Source organism: Solanum pennellii, chromosome 8 (assembly GCF_001406875.1).
Source record: "Solanum pennellii chromosome 8, SPENNV200".
In the NCBI taxonomy this organism is placed as follows: Eukaryota; Viridiplantae; Streptophyta; class Magnoliopsida; order Solanales; family Solanaceae; genus Solanum; species Solanum pennellii.
The window spans coordinates 62,536,310-62,548,232 of record NC_028644.1 but is presented as its reverse complement, the minus strand read 5'-3'; the positions used below and the strand labels follow the sequence as shown (position 1 = coordinate 62,548,232).

General features: G+C 34.8%; 1 protein-coding gene across 1 annotated transcript; it reads right to left on the bottom strand.

Moving 5' to 3' along the window:
• Positions 1–2,245: 2,245 nt before the first annotated feature.
• LOC114078477 (autophagy-related protein 18a-like) lies at positions 2,246–6,472 on the bottom strand. The gene is made up of 6 exons (XM_027919411.1): positions 6,449–6,472; positions 5,057–5,855; positions 4,001–4,943; positions 3,568–3,684; positions 3,002–3,078; positions 2,246–2,447 (listed from the first exon to the last, which is right to left on the bottom strand). Exons 3-6 carry the CDS (start codon positions 4,136–4,138, stop codon positions 2,375–2,377), a joined length of 405 nt encoding a protein of 134 aa, XP_027775212.1. The 5' UTR covers positions 4,139–4,943; positions 5,057–5,855; positions 6,449–6,472; the 3' UTR covers positions 2,246–2,374.
• Positions 6,473–11,923: the final 5,451 nt, after the last annotated feature.

The window sequence follows — 11,923 nt, the reverse complement described above, 5'->3', positions numbered from 1 at the left end:
ATCAAAACTACAAACTTCATGTTTTCTCATTCCCCAACAAAAGGCAACATAGTTGGGACGGTAAAGTGACTGAGGAGTTTGTTTTAAGGTACCTACCGATGCGACATACAAAGCAGAACTGTATGACGGTATCAAAAGGTTCAACAGGATCTAATAATTTGATAAAGAATGTATGAATTATCAAGTGTTGTTAGATAAGTTTGAAGAAGAAGATAAGAAAAAAAAATATTTCAAGTTACTTTTGATGGACAATCAATCTTCTTTAATTCATACTTTCGCAACAGAAAGTTTGAGACTGATAATTCAACCTTCTTCTTGATTGTCATATTTTTACATTATTTATGCATCCTCATTTGTAATATCATCATGGAGTGTATTACAAACTTTATGGTGATTAGAAAATACTTAATTCTTTCTAACTTTTATTTTTTCATGTTTGTTAGCTAGTAGAAATTAGATATTTCATTAGGATTAATAAGGTATGCGTAGCCCCATTGTCTATACTTATCCGTGTTGATTTTTTTTATTTTTAATTAAAAACGACTAGAGACTCTGTCTGATGATGAATTTAGAGGAAAATAATAATTAAACCTTAGTCATATTTATTGTCGTTTTGTTGGACTTAAATTGAATGTCCCCATAAGCATCATAATCTTAATTAAGAAAGGAATAAAAGAGGCCTAATTAAGAAATGACCAATTTATTTTTGAGGAATTAAAAAGGCGTTACTTTTTAAACACCCCCCCCCCAACCACCACCACCACAACACACACACAATTAAACATGAATGTCATCCTTTTTAAGAGGAGAAATTAAAATAATAATTAGAAAAATAAAGTCAATAACTAATTTTAGAACGATAGCACACCATGGGCGTCATTCAATTATGTGAGAATTTATATTATTACATAGAATAGAGTATAAGATAAGAATACATTATTAATAATATGGGTGATTGAACATTTAAAGAAAAAAACAAGCTCTTTTAGGATAATTAATTTAAGTAATATATCTTCTTTATTAATGTTCACCCAATAACATAAATAATCATATATTATTCCATATATAACCATTTTTAACTGAATACAGGAGGAACCTTATTATCCTCTATAACCATTTCATATTGAATGTTGAAGTTCGATCTCACAAAGAGTACTTACTGAAATATTATTTAATTTCTCTAAATTACTATCGTTTGGAAAATTAAATATTTTGTTCTAGCACACCTGTTTATAGGCATGACGGAAATATGGATTAGTCGGACTCCAATGTGGGTATCAGATAAAAAGTTTCTCTACTTACTTTAATGAGAACTTTCACATATAGTCACTCAAATAGCCTAATTACTCTCCATAACTATAATTTGATAATTACAATTCGTAGCTACATGTTATAGGGAGGAGAGAGGCGAGCGAGCTTGGGAGAGAGAAGAGAGAGAGGACAAAGAGTGAGAGAGAGGTGAATTGGATATGTATACCGTTAGATAATTGTATGTTATACATATGTATTTGTACATATGGCAACAGAGATTGGCAGAGGGAGGAGAGAGGCGGGCGAATTTGGGAGAGGAAGGGGAGAGGCGAGACAGAGAGGGTAGAAAGTGGAAGAGATGTCAATTCTATATGTATATCGATTAGATATTTGTATATTATACATATGCATTTGTATATATGGCAAGCGAGATTGGGAGAGGGAGAAGAGAGGCAAGCAAGATTGAGAGAGAGAGGAGAGAGGCGAGCGAGAGAGGGCAGAGAGTGGGAGAGAGGTGAATTGTATGTGTATATCAACTAGATAATCGTATATTATACATATGTATTTGTATATTCTGACAAATATACACATACAAACGTAGCTAATTATACAAAATCAAAGTCAGCCCGCATAATTAATGTATAATATTAGTCGTGAGTCATACTTATAGTAAACTATAGCTATTATGAGTAATTAAGCAGTATAAATTTGCTTAATCACGTAAATAGCCCTACTTTAATCCTTTAATTTAAAAAGTTTTTTTTGGGGGGTGGGGGGAGTGGGGGCATTGGTCCAAAACTCGTTCCTAAGCGTGCCACTTTAAATCTATCTTGAGACTCACATGTCAAACTTAGTTTTGTGAGGCTTATAACAAATGAACAATAAAAGTTCAATTCATCTTATACAAATATAAAGATCGAGAGTAACTCTAATAACGAGCCATAGTATTGAATAGTAATAGAGAACAATACACACTGAGTAACAAGAAGGCAAAACAATTATATTTCTACTAAAAGGGAAAACTCATGCATCTTTACTATACAAGGAATTGTTTGTTGTTGGAAACTCTGGATATACATTTTCACTCAACTATATCAAAATCTTCTTTCTTTTTTTTTGTACATCAACAAATTGAAGTCTGTTGGTTGTATATGCTAACTTGCCTATATTCTGGATCAAACTTGCATCTGAAAAAGCTGCACGACACATATTGACATGTAAGAAAGTACAGAAGGGATCTTCGCACCTAAATCCATTAGTCAGATATCTTGAGTTTCGATAGCTAAGAAGTTTCTAGTCTACTCAAAACAGAATGATCGTTGTCAATCTGGAAAATATGATTTTCATTGTCAAAATAGATGGAATAAACCTTCAATTTTATCAGTTGTGGTGTCACTATTGATAACCATCTTTTCTATGATTTAAATAGGTTGATCTTTGTAACTCTATGTAAGTAAATTGAAATTTATCTTTCTTTATTCGACAAAATTTAAATAGAAGAGAGCAAACATCATAATAGCCTTTCCTCTCTTTCGCTTAAAGAGAGGTCCCTGAGAAGTTTCATAACCAGATCACATCAGTTATTTCTTCTGTGTAAAATACTTCTATACAAGAAACATGTTTAATTAGTTCTATGAAAGCTAAAACAATTAGTAAGAATGGAAATCAAATTCTTAGGTGGCAAATATTGCAAAGATGATTATGTTACAACTTACAAGAAATACAATAAACCTTGCAAGAGTTAACTAACCTTCCGTCCCAGCCGAGAAACACCAGGCAGTCGGAATTGAGCCACAGACCATTCTGAGCTAACATACTTGGGAAGAGCTGCAAGAATTAAGCACGAATTCAAGAACCACCTCCATACTCTCACCTTTAATAGTTCATCACTTAAATCATAGAGAAAAGTAGCAACAGTGTGTGTGCTATTAACTATGAAAAGTCCCCAAGGTATATTCTTCAGGCAAAATCACAGAGGTGGAAACAGAAATTATAGACTGTAATTTGTGCATATCACATTGTCCAAAGAAAGCATTTTCCATGACAAAAAAGTACAGCTGAATCAAATAAGGTCAAATCTATTATGGCCAGTTGACAGGAAATGTCCATCAACCATGACAAGTTAATTAACCAGCCGCTTATGACTCATCAGGACAAACAAGAAAGAAACTAATACTATACTAGTATACTCCATAGTGGCAATAGAGGATGCTGTATAAAAAATAGAATTCACTAATCACATATATTATGGAGTCAACATATAACACTGATTATAAACCACACATTGTTGAAAGACCCACAGTATGAATGACTCACTCCGAGAGCTTTATAACTATGTGAAACAGTGCCTTTGTCGCTGGAGACAGCTAGCCACTGAGCAGTTGGAGAGAACGACAAACTATATATTTCTGCTCTATCCGAACCCCTTCTTACCTGAATCAAACGTGATTTAGCAAAAGACAAACATGTAATGCTGTTAGTTGGAAGTTCAAAGAAATCGTGTAGGCAGGCCAAGAAGAAATAGAAAGCCATAAAGAAGTTAAAGAGACTGGAGATCTCCACTAAAGCAGCAACATAAAAAATTCTAGTCCATATAACAATGTCAATATCGCCTCCATCATTAAGTTTTCTTATTTTGGCCCGACAAGGGAAAAAGTATACTATGAGTAACAGAGATGCTTCACGTTATGTAACAAAAGAGTATGCAAAACATGATCAAACTAAAACAATGACGACACAAATTCCTTACCTCCTGCAACAATATACCTTCTAGCGTGTTGAAAATCCGGATTAGTGTACCCTCGGTGCTTGCTGTTGCTAGCAGGTTGCCTTCCCTCGTAAGAGCAAAACATGCAAGAACTGAATCATGTGCTACAATAGATTTCATGCTTTTTGAAGCACTATGTTTGACCCTTCTGCAGACCAGGGCATACCAATACAAGTTGATCAGCAGTTTGTGAAACCTCACAGAGCCCCTTTGGGTTCGTAGTTGTTTCCATATGAAATAACAACTCCAGATTAGAAAAATTGTACACAAATATCTTATGCTCAAGAACTACCACGAGGCAGTCCTTCCGCACATCAAGCATTGCGCTCTTACCACTACCAAAAGCTTGAGTTGAATATCATCCAGATTTAGAAGGACAGTTATAGGAGATAAGGAATCATGTCTACAAAAACTTAGAGTCATTTCATTAAGCACAAACCATTGCTGATATACTAACGTGGCTCTAATCAGGAAATCGGCAATGTGTAACCTAAGAAACGACCAAACAACGTGGAAGATCAATCAGATTCAAGAATCAAAATCTACTTGAATGCATATATGACTAGTTCCCAGTAAGATAAATTATTAATAGTGAAAACAGAAGAAGCTAGAATCTGAGCATCAAATGTTAAACATGTTTTTGAATAAGGCCAGTCAAGAGTTAAACATGCACGCAGTTAATCATCAACGAGTTTGGAGAAAGCAGCAACATAAATATCCGGATTAGAAAAAAATCTTACTGACAACATATCAGACTAAAAGTATCAATGCAAAGAAATAATTCCTTCATGAGTCTTCCATGCTATGCATTTTCTTCCACTCACTTACTCCCTCCCTTATAATTTATTTGTCTTACTTTCCTTTTAGCCCGTATACGAGTGTGAATGGTGTCTGCAATACTGTCCATCTTGCTGCGAAATTGGACCTATTTAACACAAACAGACAAGATCAGCCAGCTGTTGGGACTGAAGCAAGACCAGAGGTTGTAACCCATATAGTGAATGAGGAGGGATGGAAACAAGTAAAGGGGAAGTCTACCAGCAAACACCTTGTTGGCACCAGTCAAGAGAGAGCCCAAGGTGATTTTAATAATTGCTTTAGTCCACTGCAGGAGACTCCTGTCACCCTTACCGAAAACTCAATGATAGTAGCCTCCTGGAATGTAAGGGGCTTCAATAAGCAGTTCAAACACAAAGAGCTGCCTTGAGTAATAAAGAAGGAGAACATAGTAGTTTTAGCTATAACCAAACATCGAGTCACAAAGCAAAAGGCTCCCGGCATAGCGAAGAAAGTCTTTCCCCAATGGAGCTGGTATGGATCAAATGAAAAAGGTCACTGGTGCACTGTTCTATTCATCAAAGAAACGGGGATATAAGTTTCATGTTCACTGCAGTCTATGGACTTCATACCATCAAGGATAGGATTGACATGTGCAACTGCTTGAAGGAATGGAACCCACCAATCAACAACCATGGTTGATAATGGGTGATTTCAATGCTGTTCTAAATCTAGACGATAGGTTGGGGAGCCAAATTCAGGATGCTGATGTGAAGGAGGGAACTTACTGACTAATACTGGATTGTCCGTGCTTAAGACTGTTGGAAGGTTATATACCTGGACAAATTCTCATGTTCACGGCAGAATTGACAGGGCCATTGTGAACCTTTCTTGGATGACTCTATGGCCACATCTGCAAGTTGATGCAAAAGACCCACACTTCTCTGATCATGTCCTTTTGTGTCACAATTGAAGAGATAAAAGGGAAGCACGCCAGACCCTTCAGGTTTCTTAATCACCTGAGTCACCACAAAGACTTTATGGACATTGCGCAAAGTGCCTGTACAGGGTGAAGGTATGGAACAAGTTAAAGCAAATGAAAGTTGCTATGAAACAGTTAAATAACAAGGACTTCTCTAAAGTGGAGCAAAGAATACTTGAATCTACAAGACATTTGCTGGAGATTCAAGAACAATTGAGAGATTGCTATCATGATCAGGAGAGGAGATTTCAGAAGCTATGCTCAGTTCTTTCAAACCTCATGGATGTACAATGCGATCAACCGCACCACTGTCACATTGGTGCCTAAGGTACAATCTCATTTCGACCAATCTCATGTTGTATAAATTGATCTCCAAGGTGCTAACTAAGTGATTACAAGGTGTGATTGACAGCTTCGTTGATACGGGACAGGCTGCCTTCGTGCCCAGTAGAGTTATATTACATTTATGTGTAACCTAAGAAATGACCAAACAGCAAACATAAATAACTATTCATAGTGAAAATAGAAAAAAGCTAGAATCAAATGTCAAACCTGTTTCCCTTTCTTTATTAAGGCCAGTTAAACATGCACATAGTAGTTAAGCATCAACGAGTTTGGAGAAAGCAACAAGATTCAACCTTAATACAAAATAAAGAAAAGATGACCCTTACCACTTAAATCAGTATTTTCAAGCTTAGAATCCTTTGATTCCATGGAACCAAAGGATTATGTTGTGAGATTGGAGAAAATTTATTGATAGGGAAGAGAGGTGAGACACTAAACTATAGCCAAAACCTCTAACTTTATTTCCGTAATTAGTTGGGTAATCAACACGTATATTCACACCTTCTTTAACGTTTATTTTTCACACTTACAGATTTTTTTAAAGAAATTACACAACTTTTGCTATTTTTCTTGTGAATTGGCCTATGGATCTGACACTTTAGAGCACCCCAAATTTAATTTTGAAAATTTTTTATGAGGAACTCCGTGATGAGTTGAGGAACCACCACGTCGAAAAAGTGGTTCAACCGTTTAATTTTTCACAAGACGATGACCCTCTTCCCATTATATCGAAATCATCTCTTCAAACCTTATTTTACAAAGTTGTCTATTAAGTGCTACTCTAGACTCTTTAAGTTGTAGTCAATAACATCGGTAAGAGTTCTTATTATTGCAGTTAAATTTTTTAGGTCTAGAATTTTGTATGAGTTCTTCATTACTAATTGACTTATCGAAGTGAGAAAAAGTTTGGTGTATCATCTGTAGAATTTTGAACACCTTGGAATGATAAATAATTATGTTACTATATGAAGTGGAACTTGATTCTAATTAGGCACATTAACGATACTTATTTTACTATGAAAGTTTCATTTTGAATCTGAAAGTAAAAGTAGGCAACTAAGAAGCTTGAAAGTAATTAAAGAATGTTATATCTTATCGTAAACATCCAAGTTCGACCCTCCACAATGTAGATTAATAATCAAGTTTCTTAAATAGCAAACACTTTGAGATAATTAGTTTTATAAAATTCATAATTTTTTTTCAAGTTGTTTTAAAATAGTTTTGCCACTTTTTATGATTTTGAAATAATGTGTATGTTTCTTATATAATTATGTGTATAATTAATTAGTATATTTTATGAATATTAAAAATTCACTTGAATTATTTTTTTTTGTTAAATTAGTACTATTAGTTAGTTAGTAAATTATATTTTCAAATTAATTAGTTCATACTTACTCTCTCTATTCCATATTAACTTAAGTTTTGAGGTAGCTTTGAGGTGTTCATTTTTACTGCTATTAATTATTATAAAAAAAATAAATACTAATTATAATAACTAATTCCAATTCTAATTTAAAAGGATAAAATTGAAAGAGTATTTTAATAGAAGATTGAAAATTTAAGTTACTTCAAAAATGAAAAAAGACTCAAAACTTGAGTTAATATAGGTTGGGGAAGTAATTTTATTTCATTAAAATCAAAAACCTTGGAATTTTATAAATTTGATTATATACGTTTATTTTGATATTTTTCATTTCAATTTCAAATACAAATAACGGCTCTTTTCATTTCAATACAAATACAATAGTTTGTTCTCTTCTTTCTTCACTATCATACTCTTCCACAGTGGCAATCAAATTTGGCGATGAAGATGGGTTCAATTTTGCTTCATCTTCGATCAAACAAAACTACTTTTTTGTGGGTGTTGCAGCAAGAAAATGGCGAAATGATGGTGGCGAGAATAAAATTGGCAAATGAGTAGAGATATTCCTATGCTTCTTGAATCAATTTTCGTATGCCACTGCTAGTTTTCAGGTACTTTTTCCCATTTTCGTCTGATTTAGGTTGGGCTTTTTGTTGATTTGATTGAATAATTTACTTTTTCCCATTTTCATCTGATTTAGGGTTGGGGGTTTAGTTGATTTGATTGAATAATTTACTTTTTTCCCATTTTCATTTGACTTAGGATTAGGGCTTTAGTTGATTGATCGAATAATTTATATGTAACCTCGATATTAACTTGTAGGAATGGGGGATTTGGTATATCAGTCATGGGTAATAGTTCACTCTCCTGTTACTTGTTAGAGTTAGAAACAATTTTGTTTTGCTGAAACCCTTCTTCTTGTATATTGATGAGTTCTAGTAATTCAATTGAGATGAAACAAACAACATCAATTCAATGAATGAAGTGATGCTTTGGTGAATACTTCCAAGACCATAAACACTCGTACGTATGCCTTATGGCCAAATTGAATTACACTTCTGTATTGTTTTTGAATAACATCTGGGAGTGGAATGGATCCTAAGAATAGTGGAGTAGGAAAGGTAGTATATGTAACAGGGGAATCTGGTTTCGTAGCTTCATGGATGGTCAAGTTGTTGCTATTGTTCACAATCTCATTCACTGCTCTTCCGCTCCTGTTTGTGTTTGTTTTGAATTTCTGTTGAACTAATATTTTGTGTATCACCATGAGTTTGGATCCTATACAACCTTGTTTAATTATTTCTGATCTCTAGGTTGACTACAAGATCATTTTGAAACTAGCTTAGTAATACAAGCCTCATTAATTGTTTCATCAATTTTAAATTATATATTACGGAAATATCTAGAATTTAAGACGTACTCGCCAAGGTGGGAAAGGGGATGACAGAACATGTAGCTCAGGGGGACAGGGGCTTGCTGTACTAATCCCAATGCTGGACCCGAGCCTCGCACCACAAGGTGCAGTCCCTCGCGCTGAGCGCACTACATGGCGGTGTTTTTTATATTTGTGCCTTGTACTTATTTGGATCATTTTACAAGTTTCTGACTTTGGGCTTATTGCATTGCCTCAAAAAGTAAGCTGCATCTGATGTTAGATGGATTAGATGGTATATATATTTGTTACTTTCTTTGTTAAATAGAACTTCTATATGGTTAGTTACTTAAATCTCTAACAGGGAGTAGAGCTTCTTAATATCCTATGTGCTCTAACTTCTATCCATTTGATTAAGGTGTTTTTTTAGGGAGACGAGAAAACACGAGTTTGAGGAATAAAATACATCCACGAGGGAATCAACAACAATTCAGATTGTGTTACTGCTCTTGTTTTGCCAGGATGTAGGTTAATGTTTAAAATATAAAGCTTGGAAGCTATCGTCAAATTTTCAAAGAAAATGGTGTTAATGGAGAGAATTTGGAGGGGATGTCCTGTTTCTTTTAATTTGTTATCTATTGTCAATGTTTAATTATTTCATTTGAGTTTTAGTTTGCTCAAAATAGGTTGATTAATCTAGAAACTATTTATGCTCATTTAAGTGTGTTCACTGTTACATGTATCACTTTTTCTCTTAAGTGATTTTATTTCTACTAGTGTATACTTCATGATCATGGTTTAGTTCTCTCTTTAAATACCATATTCTTGTTCTAAATCAGTCCATTTTGGTCAAGCACTTTGTTTTACCCTTTGAATTTTTTTTAAAAATTGAATGAGTATGTTAGCATTGTTCACTGCATCAGTGATTCCATCATAGTGTCATAATTATGCTTTTCATTTGGCTTCCATCTTGTGTTCATAATTTTGCTATGTCATCTTTTTAATCTAATTTGGGTAAAAAATCTGATGTTTTGAACCGAATACATTTCAAGTCACCTTTAAACTCTCACTAGGTGCTATGTATTTAAATATCGATGGAGCTCACTCAAGCTTGTAACTTTTCTTTCACTGATTTTGCTCAATTTTGCATCTCTAGAAACTATTTATGCTCATTTTTAAGTCTGTTCACTCTTGCAGGTTGCTGATATTCTAAGCATGGCTGCTTTTTTCCCCTTTTAACAAATTTATATATACTTGAATGCTGCCTTTTGCATATAACAGGATGATATACAAGCATTTTTAGGCCAATATTTATTAGTTGATGATATTCATTGATAAATCTATAGAATATAGAAGAAAATCTCGCTATCCCTTTCCTTTGTTACATTCTTTGTTCGAGCAAACCTTGCCAGCTAACATACAGGTTGTTAGCTTTATAATCAATTTTTGTATGTATCCAGTTTAAATTTCGTTTCATTTGCCTATGGTTGAAACCTTGCTGCTCCTGTATCTTTTTTTTATAGTCTCTGTTTTCCACTGAGGTTTGGTTCAAATAATTAGTCAGTGATTCCTCATTAAGACATTGTTTAATGTGTTTGAAAGATGACATAATGCTTTCATTTTTAATAAGAAGACCACCATATGCTATTTTTCTTGTTACTATCATGTTGTTTTATAATGTTTGTTTTTGGGTGCTGATTTTGCTCAATTTTGCATCTCTAGAAATTTCATCAGCCTTGAATTAGATTTGAGTAATGAGAAAGCATTTCTAGTCTAGCTAACTTATTAGCATACATTTGCATTCACAATGTGCCATATTTAGCTCTCTTATTCTTATGTGGTTAGTGTTTGGGCATTGTTGTAGTCTTTTTTTTTGGCTTCCATGGTGTTAACATGCATATATACATCTGTAAGTGTTTCATATGTTGTAATGGCTCCATAAAAGCTTATAAGAACCTATTATGTCTATTTAACATTTGCAATCTCATAAGAATTCCTCTGTGCTGATATTCCAAAAGATAGCTTGCATCATCATCTAGCAACTTTGTTTATGTTCCCTCTTTCTGGCACAAGTTTTGCAGGTTACTGATTTTCTAAGCTTGTCTGCTTTTTTCCCCTTTTAACAAATTTATATATACTTGAATGCTACCTTTTGCATATAACATCGTATACAAGCATTGTTAGGCCAATATTTTTTAGTCGATAATATTAACTAATAAATCTATTGAATAGAAGAAAAAATCGCTAATCCCTTTCCTTTGTTACATTCTTTGTTCGAGTCAAACTTGTCAAAACCAAAGCTAACATACAGGTGGAAGGAGCTGATATACGACCTATATATACATACTGTTATACAGTGTTACTCTCTCTCTCTCTCTCTCCCAATAGTTGGATTGTATTATTTGTTTTGGTTAATTCTAACTTTGAATACTTAGATTAATTTAATTAAATGAAAAACTCCAGGCTCTGAATAGTTTATTGAAATTTTTTGGTGTATGAATTTTGTTTTGAAGAACTTTTTTTAAGGGCGAGGCGGGGGACCACAAGGCACAGTGCCTCGAGGTCCCGGGGAGGGGGGGTCTTGGGACAAGGCGCCTCGAGGTCCCAAGGGGGGAGGGGTAGGGGTATGGAGAGGGGCAGGTAGGTTAAGGGGTAGGGTAGGTGGGATAAGTAGGTGGTGTAGGATAAGGGGGTAGGATAAAAGGGTGGTAGGATAAAGGGTTAGGATAAATGGGTGTTAGGGTAGGTTCAAGGGGGTAGGGTAGGCAAGATAATGGGTAGGGTAAGTAGAATAAAAGGGTAGGTAAGAAAGATAAGGGGTTACGTAGGTAGGATAATGGCGGGTAAGGTAAGTAAGGTAGATGGTTTAGGTAGGTAAGTAAGGTAGGGTAGGTACAGAGCTATGTAGGAGGATAGGGTAGGTAAGGTAGGGGTAGGTAGGGGGATAGGGTAGGTCGCGTAGGTCCTCGGGGCGTGCGCCTTGAGGACTCTGGGAGGGGCGGGAGGGGGTAGGGGTTCTCGGGGCGTGCGCCTTGAGGACTCCAGGAGGTAGGGGTAGGGGGGTTC